Source organism: Mytilus trossulus, chromosome 14, assembly GCF_036588685.1.
Source record: "Mytilus trossulus isolate FHL-02 chromosome 14, PNRI_Mtr1.1.1.hap1, whole genome shotgun sequence".
Taxonomy (NCBI): Eukaryota; Metazoa; Mollusca; class Bivalvia; order Mytilida; family Mytilidae; genus Mytilus; species Mytilus trossulus.
Window position 1 is genome coordinate 18,138,942 of NC_086386.1, and position 22,665 is coordinate 18,161,606.

Sequence of the window (22,665 nt, forward strand, 5' to 3'; positions counted from 1 at the left end):
TGTAAAATCTCTAATCTAAAATCGTAATTGTTATAATTTTATTTCTTTAAATAATAAAATTTAAATTTCTGAAAATAATCATGATTGATAAAATAGTATTGCATAAAGTTTACGTTTTGGAAGACTATCAATGTTTAGGTCATAGTTCTAGAGGCTTCTTCAAAAATTTGTCAACAAACCAATATGGCCGCCACACGTGATTACCTTTGCACATGTGAAAAACATATTTCTGACAAAAGTGAGATTTCTCTTGTCAAAAGGGATTTATATTTATATTGCAATACATTATTGAGAAGGAGGTACATAATTCAGTTTAGATTATATTTCTTATTCTATGAGCATTTAGAATTTAATCAAAATTCTCCCAACACCAACGTAGAACGTACTGTGTCATATACACATACACGCGTATATCGACTGGTAACCGATCGTAATGTTACACATATATCAAACAGCTAACTCCCGGAACGTAGTAGCGGGAACCAGGATAATACGTAGACAACATACATAACTAACGAAATTGAAAACGCTTACGGTACAAAATGTATCTCGTTCATAAACCGAATTCTGCTTTGAATTATAGAAAATGCAATATTTATCATGTTCAGTCGAACTTTCATTGTTATATCAACGTCTGAACTGATTAAAAAATCTTTAGATGTCAGAAAACACTCGAAATTGACATGACCTCTTTCCACACGGAATACAAATAATGATAGTTTGTAATCAGGTTGACTGCTTATAATGCAAAATACACATTTATAACAAGTTTTTGAAAACGAACAATACACATCGATCGTTTCTTTATTTCCCAATGTAAATGAAAGAAACAAAAACCATATCATACCATAAAAAGGAGAGGAGAAAATTGAACATTTACGGATCTATTTCTGGCCAAAAGACCCCCTACATAGATTTTGTTGGATGTCGCGTATGAAAAGATGTACCTCATGACTTGAAAGTCAGGCCTTAAAGCACTGCCTTTAAAAACTAAAGTAAGATTTGTTTTGTTTAATCAATAATGAAAGTGAAATAGTGAAATAATTATTAGCTTTTAGCAGCCAAAATGGTTCAATTTTGTCAAATTAAGCGAAGAAACATTGATAACTACTTATTCACTATTCACTTGCAAGTGAATAAGTCGACCTCATTAAATCCGTATTCATGTGAACTTCAATTTAACCCCTAACTAGAGATTGACAAGGCATGTTGTACGTGTACTTAAAGAAAAAGAATGTCAACAATGAAAGTGAAACTACGGTAAATCATTTGATTACTGATTCGATCCTTATAAAATCATTCTTATACGGTTAAAAACAATGAGAAACATATATTTTTAATCTATAATAATTAAATAAACTCAAACAGACCTAGGAAAAAAAGTCCAATTGCACGTGTTGGTTTTATCTATTCACATCTTTATTCATGTTTACATCGCTTATATGGTCATCTGTGGTCACCTCGATATTTAATTAGATGGCGTCTGGACTAAAATGCACACGAAACGAACCTATATTTTATCTACATCATGTTCTGTAATTTTTTTATGATAGACTTTTGATAATTTGGATAAATGTTTTACATTGTTATAAATCAAATATGAGAATTTGAGTCAAATCGGTGACCATGAATTTGACAGCTAGAGGCCCTTTAAAAGTTCGTTATTAAGCTATTCAAAGCCAATTTGAAATTGATCAATCTCATACTTTTGAATTTTATTACTCTGTTTTTAATAATAATTTAATATCAAATTCATGCTTAAAATATACTAGATATAGTTGTTATAAAACTTCAGGTGGAAGTGATGCGTTATTTGAATAAGGTTGAATTAGACTAAGTGTTTAAAGTAAATAAAAATATGTCAAATCTATAGAAAAAAATGGGTAAAAAAAATAAATAGTACAGGAACAGGACAAAAAATATAGAACACAGAATTATGGGGGTGCTCAAATATGAGGAAATAGACAAATGAAATAAAACATATAAAATATATAAATGTATTTAGGGTCCCAATCCAGACCTCCATAAATGTCAAATGTTAAGGTAAATGTGTATGTTGACAAGGTATATATTAACTGATCACACCGCAAGGCTAGAAACGTAGTACATAAGTTGTTTGAAGTAGAATTCAATATTGTCATTACTTGGAACAAAACTAACGAGAGAGCTACTTTCATTTTTGATTTCTCGAAATTCTAAAAATAAAAAAAAGGATTTCAATTTACGCAGTACTTAGTTTTTAAGGATTCTGATATTGTAGAGACACAAACTTTAAGCCTTATAATTTTAGCATTCCTAACAACGATCGAGTTACAGAAGTAATATCTGCTTTCAGAACAATTTATTATCACTTTACAATAATTAAGTGCCGTCTATTGGTTTTAAAAAGGACTTCATCGTTCTTCATGTCTAAAACTGAATTGCAAGCCACCCCTTTAGGCATTTGCATATCATGGTAGACAAGAAGTAGTTATTTTAAAGACAAAAAAATTAACACAATTCAGTCGAAAAGCAAGTCTAAGTTAAGATAACCCTATTGACGATGTTGACTATGCAATCAAGCTGGATATGTCGAAAATGTCATACATATGGCCAATTAAAGAAACAAGCAGTAACTTCTTGTTTATATTATAAAAGTATGTTGGATATTCTCTTATGATATCACTGTGCAATCTGTCCGGACTACTGATTTGTATTATCTTCCTACTCAAGCAGTAAGATAGTAATATTAGCATACATTTCTACTATTCTTATTTATTAGAAACTGTGATAGAAATGCCATGGAACAAATATTTGACACTTTTATTGAAATCAGAAATTAATCCTTAATGAATTTTTGGTAAAAATGGATCTGTTTGCTATACATTGGGTCAATTTTCGGGGATATTAATTTAAGGTCAGTAACTCTTGTGATCTGCATGTACGGCTAATACTGTTCTGCGTCTCTATGGTATATGAATCGAACTAATATGTTTTCAGACCCAACCGTTTATTCTAACCAGTCAATGATCCAGTTAGTCCGATCTTTGCATAAAAGCATTCCACAGTGGAAATGGCAACTGCCTGTTTTTATACACGATAGCTTCGCGGGAGATTTAACCACAAGCTCATTTGTTTTCCTACTCTTTCATTGACTCTTAGATCTTTTGTTATACTAGGTCACTGAGAAGTCTGTCTGATTGGCGATGATTCGAAGAAGAAAGCTGTATAGATTGAAATTTTATTTGTATAGTTTGTGTGGTGAGGCTGTTGTTTCTGAAATTTTATGGATGTAGGTCAAAACTGACAGATGAAGTTCCAGATCTGAACATTCTGCTACGCCTCGGAGAAGACACCTTTAAGTATAACACCATAGTACTCCATATTGTATTTGAAAAGTCTAGAGTTTTATATTCACTTTGGATGGGTTTTCTTCAATATCGATAACTGGAATGATTGACCTTAAGTAATACTTCTGACGTGCAGCAAACACTAAAGCTCGCCAAAGTGGATCAGTCATCTGTTATGGTGTGCGGATTATAAGTTCTGGTCACGTTGACTCTGAATGGGAACATAATCAAAAAGTACGATTAGAAAGAGTTCCACACTCCCTGCGTGTTATGAAACCTTGCAACAAGTCTTTGAGTGGTACCAATCAAATAATCCCTCATTTTCAAGTGACATTCCAAGTTTACCGTGATGACCTACCACTAAAATGTATTGTTAATGTGTTCTTATCCTGAACACCCCTGTACCATTTGCAACTGGACGCTAAACAAATGGAATCAAAGATCAGATTTGATAAGATGTTGTGAATGGTTTTTATAAGCTGAAATTTTAAGATGGTGTTTTGCGGAACCCGAGCTCTGCATTATTCAGAATATCATTTATTAAGTCAAAACGGTAAAAGAAATTAACAAAATATTGTTGTATAACTATAATACTGCGCAGGAAGCAGTTCGTAATTTCAATTTCATTTGGAGCTGGCAATGTATATCAGAAAAAAAAGAAAATATTCTTAGCCAAATGTTTCAAGAACTTGCATGGTTTCAACTGTTCAAGAGCCTCTGTTTCCCTTTAAAATCATAAGAAAAATCATTTAGTATAAAACCGTAATCGTGGTCATACACCATTTTAACTAAATATTGTAACTTGCATATAATGATAGTAAGTTATACTGAATAGTAATCAGAGTTTTTTTAAGGCATTTTTTCTGAGGCCATTCAGTCATTTCAATTGATGTTTTATAGTGTGTCTTCCTATGTCGTGATGTAAGACTATTGTTTCACGTTGTGTTCGGTGTATGGCAAACCTTCATGTTGAAGGCTGTACTTTGACCTATAATGGTTAAGTTCTATCAATTGTGACTTGGATGGAAAGTTGTCTCAACAGCACACATACCAGAGGCGGATTTAGAAGGCCAGGGGGCCCGCCCCCCCCCCCCCCTTTTTTTGGAAAAAAGGGTTGATTATATAGGGAATCACTGAAGCGTGACTGGAGTGGCCCCCTCTTAGGTCTGTCAGTGGGCCCCCACTTATAAAATTTCTTGAACCGCCACTGCATACCCCACATACCTGCCAACTGTCACTTTTTGCAAGGGATTTCCCACGAATGGAGACTCCAAAATTGAAATTTTTAAAGAGCAAGTTTGTCTACAATTTTAACAAAACAATTGATTTTACAATGAATTGAGGCTTATAAAAGTATCTTGAAGCCAAAAAACAACAACATTACAATGTATTTAAATGACCACTTGAAGATTTTTTAGGAGTATGGCAGCCATCTTGCATGCAAAACCCCCATGGACATTTTGAAAACTTTGCAGGTATGATCTCACCTTCTTACATCTTCTTAATGTGGGTCTCATTGGGGTCTAAGTGTAATGCAGGATTTCCGATTTTTCGTAAGCGTGAAACTTGAAAGTCAAATTATTGTGTCTTGAAAACGGGAAATGAGGTCTTGCAGGACCCGGGAATGACAAAAAATGAAAAAAATGCTTACGTACATGGCATGCCTACGCACATAGTGTAAGCTTATTAAACAGTAAGCGGGATCTGGGATTGGAACCCCCAATGTAACATGTATTGAGAATGTCCATTCTTTCAAATTACTTGGAATTGACATTGATGAAAATTTAAGCTGGGAAGATCATGTTGATCGTGTATGTAAAATAATCTCTTCTAAAGTATCACTTTTATATAAAATTAAAGTATATTTGCCAATACACACAAGGCAACTATTTTATAATGCATATATTCTACCATATATAGACTATATTGTAGTTCAGTTTGGGGAAATTTATTACAAAAAGATTCAGATAGAATCATAAAACTTCAAAAAAGAGTAGCAAGAATTATACTGGAATGTGATATTTCTATTCCATCTAATTTCATGTTTTCTTCTTTAAAATGGCTATCTTTTACCAAAAGAATAAAATACCAACAATCAATTTTAATGTATAAAATTGTAAATGGGCTAACACCTGATTACTTGGCAATGCTAAATATTGATGATGTGCAACGCCACAACTTACGATCTGTCTCTAATAATGATCTTTTTGTTCCAAGACCAAATACAAATTTTTATAAAAAATCTTTTCATTACTCTGCAACCAAAGTATGGAATAATTTACCACTCGAAATAAAAAAATGTCCTAATGTGGAATTATTCAAGAAACATAGTTATAATCATTTTCTAGAAAATTATATGCAAGTAATACAAATAATTTGTTTTTCTCTAACAAAACTATATCAAATATTGTCATTTATTACCCTTTGTATTTTTTAGTGATTGAATTGTTGTATATACTAGTAATATATATTGTAATTTAATGTATCAATGTTAACTGTATGCGTGTATTTTGTTTGAGGGCCTCAATGAAATTAGACTATTTCTAATTGAGTTACCGTCTTTAAATAAAGAATTTATTATTATTATTATTATTATTATTATTAATGAGACCCCCCTTAATGTCTCTCGTCATTCATGTCATTTGTTATTTTTTTTATTTTTTACTTTAGTACATATTTTCGCATTAATTTTGTCAATCTAAGTAATATCTTATGGCTTTTTATCTACATTAAGCCAAACAAAAAAATGAAATGAAGAAGTTGCAATTTAACAGATAAATGTTTTACAAATACCTTCAGGTGCCTCAAGTTAAAGGTAGATAACTTTTGTTTGAAAACGAAAGTAGGAAATTTGTTGTCATTATCTGTTTTTTGTAAGGGTGTAACACATAGCAAAGTTACAGAGTGGACCCTACCAAATGTTCGACCTATTTATTCATCTTCGTTTGCCTGTATAAAGATTTTAAAATCACGGAAAAGTATATATACTACTAAATTATTTACTTGCACTAGATCATATGTATACACCTTTTATATACTGTTATTTATCATGACATGTTTATATAGATCTACATACAGCGTTGTTGCGTACTATAATCAAAATATTATTATAAAAATAAATGTGAGGAAAAAAATACTTATCCCTACCCAAAATCAAAATCGTCATGTATATTCCAAAAACTGGAAGACGTCTGGACTGTAACCTGTCTGCACAAACCCAGTTGCTATTTGCAATGTACTGAGGGGCTCAAATAAGGTAATTTCTATCTACCATTTATCTGGAGGTAAGCGTCTATTAAGTAATTTGTTTGATTCTTTCCTACTGAAAAATAATCTTGTTAAGAAGTAAAGTGCGCATTTTTTTTTTGTCCCTATTGAAAATAAGCTAAACACTTGTTCCTGTATGCCATTTTAAAAATGATTTTTTTTTTATCTTTTCTAAGCACAAACACTTTTTTTTTACTTTTGAGTCAAACCAAAAATTAAAAAAAAGTTTTCGTGCCTAGAATTGACGGAACATAGTTTACTTCTTAAAGATAAATTGTCGGTGCTTTAGATTACATGTACTTAAATATATGCAAAAGCCCATTAAATAAGGAGAGAACCTAAGCCGGCCAATAACGAGTTCGACTTCGAATAAAGGGGCATACCTTCAATATTTTTTTGGTAGTGTTTTGTGTGCCTAAAAATCAATCCGTTTAAATAGTACATCACTGACAATCCGTACCTACAATATTTAAAAAAGAATAACCATAAATATACTTATCAGTATACAATATTTGAAATATGACCCTTGCTTAGATAAGCACTTAATCTTGGCAAGGTTAATTTCTGGTCGGGTTGTTGGTTTTTGACACATTCCTTATTTCCATTCTCAATTTCATTTCAAAAACATTTAAAAGAAGGAATGGTATGATTGCCAATGAGAAAACTTTTCACAAGAGACCAAAATGACACAGAAACTAATAACTATAGGTCACCGGACGGCCTTCACAATGTGCAAAGCCTATACCGCATAGTCAGCTAGAAAAGCCACAGAAACGACAATATAAAATAGTGTCGTTTCTGTGGCTTTTATAGCTGAATATAAAATAGTAACCAACCGTGCAAGGGCTGTATAGCCAGTCAAGGTTTTCCTAAAAACTTCCATTTGTTGTATAAAATAGTTCAAACGAGAAAAGTAAAGGCCTTATTTATATATAAAAAAAATGAACGAAAAACAAACATGTAACACATAACCAATCGATAACCACTGAATTACAGGCTCCTGACTTGGGCCAGACACACACATTGATTCAATTTAATATAATAATGGACCATAAATAATGTAATTAAGATTTTCAATAGCACACTTATATGATATTTGTAGATCATAATTTTATCCATAATCAATATACGAGTACAGTAACTTTTATCAAACGAAACTGCATTCTAATAGAGCATGCCAAGTGCATGAAAAAGGGAGTATTTTTTTTAATATAAAATCTCACAAAATTATGACTCTTATTTTTTACCCATCCCCGTTTACTCAAATGAAAGGAAGTATTCCCCCGTTTTCTCCCCCATGGGATGAATAAATACATTTTTATAGAATTATAACTTATTACGGTGAATCAAATATAGTTCTCTTCACCTATATACAGAGAGTTTCAATCAATTTCCAAATCAAACCGGTGAATATAAACAGTTATATCAAGTTGTGAAGGAGTATTTGTGAAATGTTCAAGACTGAGTCTTCGGGATCAATTATTAGCGGCCACGGAAATTTCACAGTCCCTTGACAGGTATTTTTCTCAAATAACCCTCCACAACATGATATGTCTATTTAATATTATCAGTTATTAAAACTTGGCTTCAGAACTAACATCATGTTTACTTTTTAAATAATGTAATTAATAAAAGTTCTCAAAGTTCCAAGCAATATAACAATGTGTGTATGAATAATTATGTAAATGTGTATTTAGAAGAATGAAGGAAAATGGGTTCATCATCTTAGATTAGTTTAAATAATTTAGTTGCAAAGGTGTATATAGCAAAAGGGACTGGAGACAAATTATAACATCATCAGTGACGTCCTCTCCAAATACAAATATAATCACAAAATGCATGCACATTTGAGCATATGAGTGTTAGGAAAACATATAACTGGTTAAAGAAAGCTGGTTAGCTAGTTTAGAAAGCAATTCTGGGAAGTGTACTAATTTACAATCTGGCAATAAATTAAGAACTTACAGAAAATTTAAAAATATTTTTATGTTTGAACCATATTTAAAAATGAATTCAAAAAAAGACAGGCAAATAATCACAAAATTTAGAACTAGCTGTCATGATCTTGAAATCGAAAGAGGGAGGTATTTTGGGATTAAAGCTGAAGACAGAAAGTGTAAGCTATGTAAGAACGCAGTTGAAGACGAACTACATTTTCTTTTAAAATGTCCTGTTCTAAAAGATACTCGATCTCAACATGTATCTAATTTAAATTCCAAATTCAAAAATTTTTCAAGATTATCTGATGAAATGAAATTTGTTTGGATTCTTTCATCTGAAGATTTGTTTGTAACTTCAAACTTATCTAATTTATTGCACTCCCTTTTTGAAGAACGAAAGAAAATTATAGAAAATATTGTTATATAAAAAAAAAAAAAAAAAAGAAAAGAAAATAGAAGAAAAATATAGATAGATATATCATTATAGGAAATAAAATTGATCAGGAGTTGTCTCCCATAGACGTAGTACTATAAAGAATTATGTTATTTCTCCAGGTCACAGTGGCACCCATAACAACTATGTTTTGTCAATAACTTGGTTTATATCAGGTTAATTAGTGTAAATGTGTATTCATGTGTTGTTTTTGTTTTTTGTTGTCTAAATGTACTTTAATCATTCTAATCATTTTCTGTGCTTTATTTTGTAATTCATTCATTTGATTGTATAGCTCAAATTTTGGGCACCATGATTGGTTAATAAAAATTATCTTATCTTATAACAGAATGCATCTTTTTTTCTTTTTTCCGATATAGTTCTAGGAATATCATTGGTTAAAAGCAACCGCGTGGAGATTGTGTGTATCACACATTAGGTTAGTAGAGTATCTTTGTCACATATAAGCGATATGTTTCACTTGTCGAGGCCTTTATCTCGTTATCTTTTCTGCAATTTTCCCATCATCAAATGTGAAGAAGACAAAGGTCAGTGTCCCGGGAAAAGACACATTCAGCTTGGCTAAGGGTCTGTGAATGTATCTGCGTATAGTTCAACGTCTTTACCATATTTGCTCTGTTGATATGTTGTTCGCGTTTGATTCCAATATTTATACTAAACTAAATGTAGTATTTATATCAAAAATACGCATTCATCCGAGTACGAAATCAATGTAATCTTTTAGTGCATTTCTGAAGATCAAATTTTGTGGAAGTTGATTAAGAAGGGTTATGTTGAGAGTCGAAAGATTCAAATTTATACGTAAAAGCAAACGAATATTTTCTTTCTATGTATTACTGTGTTTTATTCCTGCATCTCCTATGGTATTACTAAGAGCGCTTAAATCAATATAGATGTATTGTCCTTGTATAAGTACAGGTGACACATTTATCGTCCTTAAATGGAGACCTCGGTGCACAGTGCATGATTTGCATGCTCCTTCTCATTTATTTACAGAATGAGCCGTTGCCTTCTCATTTATTTACAGAATGAGCCGTTGACATGCTTAACTTCAACTTTTTTAATGAGGTTAGTTATTAAAGGTATGACTGTAATATTTTTTTTCTGTCTATGAAGAAATAACATAAAAAATTTGGTGCACACTGAATAACGCGCATAGCGCATAGCGGGTTATTTAACAGTGTGCACCATATTTTTATGTTATTTCGAATAGACAGAAAAAATATTACAATCATTTCTTATAATTTAATCCTGATTCCATTGTAAACCGTAGAAAACCACGAAAAAACGTTGGTGACGTCACGGTCACATGACTAAATTATGTCTATGGGCTCATAACAAAATAACAGAAGACGCGTTACATCCATTAAATTATGAATACATGTTTAAGTGATCCAACTTATTGTGTGCTATACATATATGCATGGATATCTATTTTCCTTTTCTTTTCTTTTTGGGCTGCTTGTTTGGTATCTATACCAACCACACTTGCATTAAAATGCATTAGTATTAAAAAAAAACTATAAAGATTCTTTATCTACATATTCTTTAAGAACTAAAATAGTTCTCATTTATATTTTTTTTTATCTCATTGTTTGTATTGTATTATGAAAATTATTGATTTTGTAATGTTTATGCCCTTTGTGAACCATAATTGGAAATAAAATATCTTCTTCTTTTATCTATATTGTATGCATAAAATAGAAAGTAATGGAATAAACTTTCATGTAAAAATATTTTTTAGCATTTATGTTTTGGTAAAGTAGTGACTTTTGGAAAGATCAAAATTAGGGAAGTCCGAAGCCGTCGAACGTAATTTTAGACCTCCTTGTCTATATGGTTTAAGAAGCCGATGATATACTTCTCTATCATTTTGAAATAATTTTCCACATAGTAGTACACCACACTGTACATTTTTTTTACAGAGTAGGTGCGATTTAGTAAATTGTGTTCTGCTTGCTAGTATTGTCGAAGGCCGTACGAGGAAGTATAGGTGTTAAATTCTATAGCAATTATACTTTAGTAAAGAATTGTCTCATTGGCAAGACCACATCTTATAACTTTCAAAATGGCAATGCCATTGCAATAAATGAAAAATTACTCTACCAAAAGACATTAAAATAGCATAGACAAATAACTGAATAACACAAACCCAATCATAATCAGATATAGTTCAGTTACTCCACATTTAAATTCCAATCTGGTTACGAGATTTATGCGGCAAGTCAAATTCGAGGAAATTACCTTTTGAAAAGAAACTATAAAAATGTTTTCTGCTTCTTTTTTTTTTGCTTTTTTTATTATTTTATTTGGATAAAATTCCAAGATCACCATTTTGTGCCAGCTCTTTAAACACGCAAATAACTTTTACTTATCATTTTACCAGACTTTGAAAAAGGGGCTGACACTGATGAAGACCCTTCGTTGTGCCGCAGTCTTCCTAAATATCAATTAATAGACCACTTTCGAGTTCATCCGTCACCAGAAAAAACTCGTCAATTATACACGCCTTTATGACGTCATTTACCAGATGGAGGGGCTCGCCTGTATCTCTGCACTATTTACGTTCATCAAGCGTCTTAGTGATCGTCTTTGTGCAGGATAAACTAGAAATAATGGTTGCTCTGTAGGTACTTACTGACATTTCCCTGATGACAGCAGTGTTGATTGTCAATTTTGAGAATTCAATTTGCCGAATAATTCGTACAATATAGAATTATAGTTTTCCAACCACTCGCTCAACATTGGAAGGAAGTGACGACGCCCCTAAACGCACAAATGACGATGATAAAGGCGCGTATAATTGACGAGTTTTTTCCGGTGACGGATGAACTCGAAAGTGGTCTATTCTTTTCTTAAAACTTTATATTCTATATCAGTATCGTTGCAAAAATGTTCCGAATCTTTTAAATGTGTTTCCTTTGCTACACCATTTGATATTTATTAAATTTGCAGGTTTATCTTTGTATCCGTACCAGAAATGGACATATATCAGAACATTGATTCGTGTTAACGTTGCCGATATATATATATATATAGGATATCAATTCAATCACAGAACAATAGAAGCCACTGACATTTCACTTAAAATCCATTACCCTACTTGTGTTACTGCTTTTGATAAATTGAGGTTATGTATCTTCTCTTTTTTTAGCAACACAATCTCCTCTTTTAAGAACAAGTGAAACGTTTAAACAATTATGTATTACTTCTTATAAAATCGTCATGATTTTTATATAGTCGTCTTATATCTTCGTGGCTTACGTCACTGCGATATAAGAAGAGATCATTACTAATATATTGTGTATAGGTTATTTATGTCTGTCTGTTGTTTATGTTCAGTGGTAGTTATGTTTTAGATTGCAATTAACTGTTAACGTTATATAACTATCAACAAAACACACATTTCACTTTCGGTGGACTTTTTTTTCTTTTCATTTTACAAAATAAAACTGTAACAACTCAAATAACATAATTCAATCATGATCAGATGCGGTTTTTTACCAAAATTTGCATAATTCAACAAATAACACGACAATTCTTCAACTCTTTTTGTACTACATTTGTACCTATGGTGCTGAACTTTGACTTTTCCTTTTTAATTTGATATTGGAATTTATCAATTACCAAAATTGAGGATAATAACTAAAAGTTAAAAGTTCAATATTAACTCGGTCGTTGGTGTACAAAGTGAAACCGGTTGAACAATTATTGCAGAAGAGTACACCACAAACTATAAAACATTAATAAAAAATATATTAAGAAAACTTTAGTCTGACGGAATAACTTTGTATAAACGAAATTCAAACGTAATGTGGAAATTTGAAATAGAAATTATTGTCAAGCATTACAGGACTATACCATGATGGCAATTTCGCCAAAATCAACCGACATATTAATTCACAGTAATCGTTGATAAATTTTAGTATCCTTTTGCAAAACCTTTTGTTACAAGCTGTCCCTTCTCTTGTAGGTAAAGAGCAGGCCAGACAGGAACCTTTACTTTCCGTCCTTTATCTTTCTGTTTATAAAATATATATTTTGTTGTATCAAATGTTTCGTTATATTCCGGCCAGGCAATGTACATTGGGGGATCAAGTATACACATATACCACAATAACTCGGCTGCTTTGTGGATAAACTTGATAACTGTAGGTGACAATTGCTGGATATCCATACCTAACTCGTCTTTTATCACTTCTACTTTAAACCTCTGCAATGAACAAAAGGTACTATAAAGAAATATCAGTATAGTTATTGATATAATATAATTTACGAAAGCGCACAATATGTTATTTGTTTGATAAAAAGGAGAGAAAATAACAAAAAGGCACAAAAAGTTATAAATAGTCACAATTTTCATCGTGCAGTTTTTATTCTATTAATCAGACCCAGAAACGACCACTATTCCTTAATTTCGGTGAAAAAAAACTTTTGTGGTGTTGTAAAATGTTTAAATTTCGTTATTTATCGATGCAAAATAACACGTAGCCATTTGTGGTACTAAAATAATGGATTTAACAATTGTACAGTTTTACTAATGCTTCTTATTTTAAAGTAAAAAGTTTACTCAGTTATTCAATTACATACATCTACCACGGCATCGACTGACGAGACAGCCATCTGCTTCCTGAAATCTCTGGCTTGTTGTAAAACTAGGTTGGACGACACTCTCCCTGTTCTTGGTGTTTTTGCTACTGTGTTACTCTGCAATAACATAACAATGTATCTATTATCTTGCACTCACAAAATAAGTTCAATGATTGAAAGTTTTAATGATATATTAAAGGACTGTTTGCATTTTACATAAACACTCTATCGGTTATACATCATTCTGTTTTTTTTTAATCAAATCAAATATTTCCTTTACTGATCTTTTACGATCTAGAAGATTAATGCATGTCATTCTGAACAAGAAGTTTTCGCTAAAACTGAAATTCTGCCAATTGAAAATTAAATTGTAACTTATGTTTTTTGTTGCCTACCTGACTATTGCGTACGAAAACTTTTAAATCTTTCATTCTTTAAATTTGTACAATAAATGCATATAATTTATTGTCTTTTATACTTTTTATTATAAAAGGAAAGGCGCTTCATCATAGCTTAATCAAGTAATATAAAAACCAAAATATCATAATAATCAACAGAAAAAAACCTTTTTAAAATATTAAAAATTTCATAAGTATATCTCTATTTTGAAGATAAAAAAATTAAATTTAAATCTCTTTTAAATACAAAGAAGGGGTGGTGAAAAAAATTAAGAAGTTCAAACAACAATAATTTTAAGTAAGATTTTTGCCATCTTACCAATCGAGAGGCCGGTTTTACACCAGGATCTGCTACAGGTTGTGACATGGCATCAGAAAGTTCATCTAACTGCTCTGCAGCCAGCTTCTTGCACCATGTGTAGCCATACTGTTAAAATAACATTACATATATATAAAATCATGAACATAGATTTTTTTTTAGTATAATGATAGTCTTCATACAATATACTTTACTTACATTTTATGGTATCAATATTTCGCAATATGTGTAATTAATACATTTGCTGTTTCATCTTTAATTCCAATTGATTTGAAAATTTGCAGGATTAAAAATTTCCACCTATTACAACTGATTTACCAGAACTGTTATTTGTATTATAAGGTAAGACGGAATATTAATATTATATGTTTATTAACTCATAGTTATCTACACTTGGCAAATGTAAAACAATTCAAACGAGAAAACTAACGGCTTTATTCATGTGCAAGTCAATAAACGAAAAACAAATAAAATATACAGCATCAAACGATAACCACTGAATTACATGACCTAAAACAGGCACATGCCGAATGTAGCGGGATTGAACATGCTTGTGGTTGCATGCCCTTTAGCCATATATGTCCGTAGTACGACATATCGAAGTACTAACTTATGAATACTACACTTCTCTGTTTAGCCGGAGAAATATGGAAAGAGTCAGTAAATATATTTGTTATATGCATTTTCAGATCTTACCAGTAAAAAAATATTTATACAACAATAAGCTACCTTGATAAACATGTTTTTGCAGATATATTTCAAGATTTATAAAATCACTGACTGATAATAAAGCGAGTTTTTTTCATTCTATTAAAATATGCCATATTTTAAAGTTTAAATTAGAATATTTAAGTATTGAGGAAGATGTAGAGTTGTCTCCTTGGCACTCATACCCCATATTCTTATTGCTAGTTGAGATTGCATAATGAAGATCAATGTTATATTAAGGTCATCAAAATGCATTAAAAATCAGAACAAATGTCAATATCGGTAGAATATTTTGTTTGATTATTAAGCTAAATAAAACCATATCCTCTTAAAATAAACAATTTCATCATAAGGACACGTATTGCTTTACAAGTTATTTGCATTATTTGCTTAATTACCTTCAACTCTGCATTTTCATTTAATTATTAAGAAATACTGAATGGAAACAAAGTACATTAAAACATGTTGGGTATAATGAACGAAAAACAAATATGATAAACAGCACCAGACGATAACCACCGAATTACATGACTTCGGATAGGCACATGCCCAATGTGGCGAGGTTAAACATGTTTGCGGGTGCATGTCCGTTAATCATAGTACGCGGTACCAAAGTAATAAGTTATGAATACCATACTTCTCTGTTGGTGTATTTAGCCGGACAACCATGGACAAAGTAGTAAAACGTATTTTTTTTGGCATACATTTTCAGATCTTACCAGTACTAAACATTTATACGACAATAAGCTAACTTGATAAAACTATTGTTGAAGATTTATTTGAAGATGTCTTATATCACTTACTCTGATTATTCGAAGTAGTTTATATATTGCATAGTCCTCCTCCTCTGATGTTTGATGCCTCCGTTGTCCTTGTTTAGTGCCAATCAATCCCACAGCAGCATACCATTCTACCTCATACAGATTCTTAAATTTGTCCGCTATTTTTGTAGGACTAAGATGTTCAGGAAAAGAATCCCTAGCTGATATGCTGCCAATCCTTTTATATGGTAAATAAAAAAAGGCGCTGTTAATGTTACTTCTTAGCAATATTACCATAATGTATTGGTACAGTTATGTATTTTGTTTTTGTTTTGAAATGAGTTTATCAAGTTGTATATATCAAATGTTTTTAATTTAAATTCCAATACTAGTTTTTATTCTAGATTAGATACTAAAAACCGCTCGATGTTTCCCCGTTCAAATCACATAAACATATTGTTATGGTTATTATTATTGTTATTTCTACTATGAATAATGGATAAAAAGAAACTCTTACCTGCTCCTTAGCTCATTTATTTCTGCTCCTTTTCTTGCAATGACTTCCTCTTGTTTACCCAATTTCCTTTCTAACTTTTCATAAGCTTCAATCGGAACATACGAGATGGATAGAGCCTTAGAATCCGATCTTGGAGATTCATAACTCTGACTACGAGGACTATATTCATCTTTGGGTTGCTGCCCCAGTATGGAGGTATGGACGTTAGGAATAGCTTTGTAGGTTCCACCATCTTTACCCTGCAATGTTTGGAAAATTAAAGAGTAAACTTGTATAGCACTGTAGCATTACTACAATATGTATCAATAAAACGTTTTCATCTATTATATCTGGATGCTTATTTAAATTTTGAAATAATGCCTCTTGAACCCCACTTAGTCTAAGAATAAATAGAATAATCTTTCAAGCAAAAACGAAGGTTTCAACATTCAGGGTTTTCGTCTCATGATATGCGTGTATCACCTCACCATGCGAATCCATACTCATTCCGAATATGAACATCAGACCACTATAGATATAAATGAAAGTCTCCACGATATGATTTACACCATATTTTCATTAACTCATAAATATACAATAGAACTCAAATTACTTATCTGAAATATTCTTTTAAATTCTGATAACACTCACATATGAACGCTCTAAGTCACTATAAAGCTTTGTAAAATTCTGTAGTTCTCTAAATTCTTCCATGGCAGTTTTCCCTTTAGGTCGCCAGTTATCGCATGCTTTCTTTAGTACTACATACAGGTTACTGGCAGTCAAAAAGTCGGAATCAGCTGCTATCTGTTTATCTATTCTCTGTATGTTTTGTACGTATGCATTATACTAAAATAACAAAATGTATGCTCCTTTGTATTAGTTGATAGCGAACTGTGCCATGATTTTCACTAAAGCTTGTTTATATCTTAAATTAATTATATAAATGACAACAATTTTGTTTTACTTTTTTATACCGTTTCCTATCGAATTACAAAATCGTGACTTTTGTCATGAATAAGTCAAGATTCCTTCGTTATTTGTTTATAAGAGTAAAACAAAGTGTCTCTTCTCTTTCACATGCATTTATTACGCTCAAAATACAAGTTCGGTCAAATATAGGTGTATAGTATTCAGCATATATACATCATTGAATTTAAAATTTGGATTTGTGGATGGACTCGAACATAAGATAGGACGTAATTGATTGAATGGAAATTTTAATATAGTAAAACCCGAAATTATTTGACTTAGGTAGAGCGTTATAAAACAGAGATGCTTACAACTCCGAAATTAAAATTAACAATTGACAGTTGCTTAATGCTAATCTAAGTTTAGCGTTTTACGTTTAAACAAGTGTCTATGGTCAATAATTTTCGCTTGAAATATTGTCAATCTGTATTTTCTATTGAAAAAATATAATTTTCTTACCTAGCTTGTTCTCAAGATTTTATTTCACAACCCATTAAATTATATAAAACAATATCAACTACTATCAGATTAAAATTATATTAACAAGTTTAATTAATTAAATTCATAATGAATGCTACATTTAAATTTAAGATAACCATCTAACCTTATCTCGATACTTCTTGAGGAGATGATATTCATTATCCATAAGTGTGACATATTCTCGATCGGCAATGTCTAATGTTCGCTTGTTGATATAAGACTCCATATCTTGAAGAATCACCTCGATGTTAGGCCGTCTTCTATACTCTCGAGGGATAAAATAATCTCCCCGACCAACCGGTTGTATCACTGACATTATATACTTTCAATGATATACGAATAGATAAAACAGATCCCCTATAAAAAAAAAAGAACAAAGCATAGGGATGATTCTGTTTTTGTAAGCATTCATATGGGACAATGAAAAACCTATAAGTCCTAAAGAATAAACATTCATTGGTTGAGAGGGAGAAAGAGTATGTCAAATTACATTGTAATGTTCGGAAATAAACTAGGTAGCAAAATGAAAAATTGGCATCTCAATATGATCTACTATATAAAAAATCATAGTTAATTTAAAAATAAAAATTCGCATTTTTCTTGATGTTCTGTTAAATAAGATATTGATATTTTAAGTCTTTTGTAGACGAAACGCGCGTCTGGCGTATATACAAAATGTAGTCCTGGTATCTATGATGAGTTTCTTAACATTCATAAAAAATATACTTGAGAAACAGGCGAGTCCTATTATGAACAGCTGGCAAAACTACGCTTCTAGGAAATTCTTATATCTAAATGAACGGCACATTCGACTTAACCAAAGTGTACAGTGCATAGAAAATATATCTAACCGGTTTATATAAGTAATTTATAATGAGGAAAAAACAGTACTGTATACATATGGCTATGCCATTTTATATCCATCTATTACACTTTTATACAATGCAGATGCGACTGGCGAATAAGGTAACACAAACTTAAACATGTGAGGGCTTGTCGATATCAGTGTTTGTCTATTTGAAATGTAAAATGTCAGGACTGCAAATGCATTCATCCACAATGAAAAAACTATTTCTGAGGATATGGTCATGATATGATTGAATATGTTGAACCCCACTTCCACTTTTCTTCAAATTGTTTATATTGTATAGATCTTTAGTCCTAGCTAAATGTAGGTAGCAAACTGCTTTTTCGTTTTCATTATGATTTATTTTGTCGTTAATCAAGCATACAACATACTTTTATTTATTTTTTCTGGAGAAAAAATAAACCAGTCCAAAATGTTAATGCAGTGCTTAATATTTCCAACTATTTTCGTCAACCGTTTGTGAAGTGGTGGTATACTAGAACAGAGGCATATGTTGATTTAGGTATGTTTGCTGGTTCATCTTTCCTCCTGAATGTTGAATACTTAACTCATCTCGTTTTACAAAATCTTTAAGTGGTCATAATGTCATTGTGACACACTTGTATCAGTTACCTTCTGTTTGAATAAACTTAGGGGTTTCCATTAGTAAACCATGCACTCGCATTCATTCATTAAAATGGATCAAATAGAAATGGAAAAGGGCCATCCGGTGTTTTTTGTATTCTAGCTATCAATATTTGATTTACAAAATATATAACAAGACCCATAATTGAGTATTTAGTACTTTATACAAATTTTGACGCAAAGAATGGAAGGGAGGATAGGTTGGATGTGTTTAAAATAAAATGTAATTTGCAATATTTTGCCCAAAAGAAGGAACTACCAAATAAGCCCAAAAGAAGGAACTACCAAATAAGCCCAAAAGAAGGAACTACCAAATAAGTCAAATAAAGAGGTATATGTTTGAACAAGTTGTGATGCAATTGAAATATGTTGTTGGAATGTTTTGATTTCAACCTTTCATTGGTAACGATTACCTTCAATTGTTAGTTTGTTTTGATGAAATGGGTATGGATGGGAAAGATAGCCATGCAAATTATTGTCTTAGTTTTGGTAAATTTAAAAAATAGTTATAAATATTTAAAAAGATTTTGAAACATAAAAGAAATCTATACTGCGATTAGATACAGTATTTAGATATTGATCAAAACCCATTTTTGAAATTAAACAACAATTAAAAAGCCCAAGAATCGTAACTTAAATATTTGCTGTATTTGGTAAAATTAGGCATTAGATCTTAGGAACAGTTCTTGGATATCGGAAGTTCAACTAGTGTGTATATTTATTAAGGTGTGTAGTTTTCATATATATATGAAGAAATAGAACGCCACAAAAATTATAAGAATGAAGGAGATAACTGCAATTTGTATATATAAATTGTATTTAACCCAGTTATGGTGAATTATTAATGCACTAATCAAAGTTCTACAAATGTTCTTTCAATTAATTGAGAACGAAATGGAATAAGAAGACACGATAAGGACAATAAGTCAACAAAAAAAATCAAAACACGAATGGTTCACAAAACATTTCAAAGAAAAGCAACTTAAGTTTCAGCATCACAACAGGTATAGATGAAAGCAAGAGCAAGTAATGATCGAAGAAGTTTGAAAAACAGAACACAACCGGGAAAATCTTGTTTATATTACTTATATACGAAGAAGGGAACTGTTTGAAAAGAAAAAAGAAAGAAAACGTATATCGGTAATATTGTTTTTTCCATAAATAAAAAAGGTCTTTGATAGTTGATATCAAGACAATAGCTGCAAGTTTACATTAGTATGAATTAGTATTTGTAAAAGGGCATTCCGATAGCAAATAGTTCAAAGAATTTGACAGTAAAAAGGTAATCTTGCGAAACATTGATAGTGCAAATTAAATATAATGGCAATGAAAATGGATGCGAACACATCAAGGATCAGAGAAGAAAATATACAAAATATTTATGAACACCTGGATTATCCGGAATGACTTGTTATATATGGCATCAATTTTGTCGTCAGAACGACAGTCTAAGACGAGTGCAGTTTCATATAAGATAACATTATTTTCCCTTCTCGTGTCCTCTATCCTAATATAAACTCAATTTAAAAACTTTTAAGTAAAATATATAGAAAATATATAGAGAAAAATATTAAGTTAGAGAAACACACTATTCATTGCCTGTAGCATTCACATTAGTGTTAGCTGGTTAAATATTCACTTAGAGTTGCCTATCACATTCACTGTCATGTAAATTTTACATTGTCATTTTATTTTCGTTGTGGTGTTGATAATTGAGGCGTGCTTAGTCCATTTTCTCCATGTTACTTTTCAGAATTTATAAGTTGTAGATAAACTGACTTAATTGTTATCAAAGTTACCAGGATTATAATTTAATACGCCTGACGGGCGTTTCGTCTACAGAAGACTCACCAGTAACGCTCAGATCAAAATAGTTGTAAAGCCAAACAAGTACAAAGTTAAAGAGCATTGAGGAACCTAAATTCCAAAAAGTTGTGCCAAATACGGCTATGATTATCTATTCCTGGGATGAGAAAATCCTAAGTTTTCGAAAAATTCAAAGTTTTGTTACAGGAAATTTATAAAAAAAAAATAAAAAAATACCATATAATTGATATTTATGTCAACACCGAAGTGCTGACTACAGGGCTGGTGATACCCTCGGGGACGAAACGTCATCCAGCAGAGGCATCGACCCAGTGGTGTAAATAGTTATCAAAAGTACCAGGATTATAGTTGAATACGCTAGACGCGCGTTTCGTCTACGGAAGGCTCATCACTGACGCTTAGATCAAAATAGTTGTAAAGCCAAACAAGTACGAAGTTGAAGAGCGTTGAGGATCCGTTATTCCAAATAGTTGTGCCAAATACGGCTAAGAATATATATTCCTAAGATAAGAAAATCATTAGTTTTTCGAAAAATTCAATGTTTTGTAACAGGAAATTTAGAAAAATGACCATATAATTGATATTCATGTAAACACCGAAGTGCTGACTACTGGGCTGGTGATAACTCGGGGACGAAACGTAAAAACGACGACAAGACAAACAAGTCCGCAAAACACTACTTCATAGAAAACTAAAGACTGAACAAGAAGATTTCCCCCGAAAACCGAGGTGATTTCCGATGCTCTCAAAGAGTCAGAAGAACTTGAAATTTCACTAACTTTGGCATTCAATTTCGTTTTAATTACTTTAGAGAAAGTAATATTAGATTGATAAATGTTTCTACTAATTTTAGATATGTACATATGCAAATGAATATTTTGAATACATGTTCATGAATTACACTAATTGTGTTTAAATCCTGGCACTGTTTCCTTACCTTCTGTTAGAATCTTTAAAGTTCCACTGAAACTTAATATCGGAAATATCGACTAAATGAATGTTTAACACTTTCAATATTTTTGAATTAAATTAGATATACTTTGACAAATCAATAGAATCTTTCATTGTCTACAATACATGATCTGTATGACAACCAGAAAAGGCCAACAAAGCAAATAAAAAGAAAGTTCAACTATGTATTGTTAGAACATTTTATTTATGTATTGAATGGCTTATAACCCTGTTAAATGGGTTCATAAAATCAAATTACATACCTATTTGTTTTCACGATAACATTTTGTTCTAATAAATAGATTAAAAAGTAAACGCAAATATACTGTATTGATTTTGTCAACAAGTAATGATATCGCTGTAACTTTGGAATTCTGATATAATTGTTTAAAGAGGAATAACTCTCTGTATTTGCATTGATTTTAGAAATTCAGGTGAAATAAACAACCAAATCAGGAGCCTCTATCCTTTGTTAGTGTTGTATGATTTTAAATTTTAGTTTCTTGTGTATAATTCGGAGTTTAGTATGACGTCCATTATCACTGTACTATTATGCATATTTTAGGGGCCAGCTGAAGAACACCTACGGGTGCGGGAATTCTCGCTACATTGAAGACCCATTGGTTGCCTTCGGTTGTTGTTTGCTCTACGGTCGGGTGGTTGTCGCTTTGACATATTCAC

At 31.4% G+C, this 22,665-nt stretch overlaps 2 protein-coding genes across 2 annotated transcripts in view; both read right to left on the reverse strand.

Moving 5' to 3' along the window:
• The window catches only part of LOC134695972 (uncharacterized), a 30,080-nt gene extending 23,516 nt beyond the window's left edge, over positions 1 to 6,564 (reverse strand). Inside the window, exon 1 of the mRNA XM_063557477.1 lies at positions 6,477 to 6,564. The gene's annotated coding sequence lies outside the window, so the exon portion shown is untranslated. The remainder of the gene's footprint in view (positions 1 to 6,476) is intronic.
• A 5,855-nt stretch (positions 6,565 to 12,419) lies between these two features.
• Positions 12,420 to 22,015, reverse strand: LOC134697533 (uncharacterized). The gene is made up of 8 exons (XM_063559814.1): positions 21,971 to 22,015; positions 17,839 to 18,071; positions 16,914 to 17,111; positions 16,284 to 16,522; positions 15,809 to 16,004; positions 14,298 to 14,405; positions 13,581 to 13,697; positions 12,420 to 13,203 (listed from the first exon to the last, which is right to left on the reverse strand). Exons 2-8 carry the CDS (start codon positions 18,028 to 18,030, stop codon positions 12,913 to 12,915), a joined length of 1,341 nt encoding a protein of 446 aa, XP_063415884.1. The 5' UTR covers positions 18,031 to 18,071; positions 21,971 to 22,015; the 3' UTR covers positions 12,420 to 12,912.
• Positions 22,016 to 22,665: the final 650 nt, after the last annotated feature.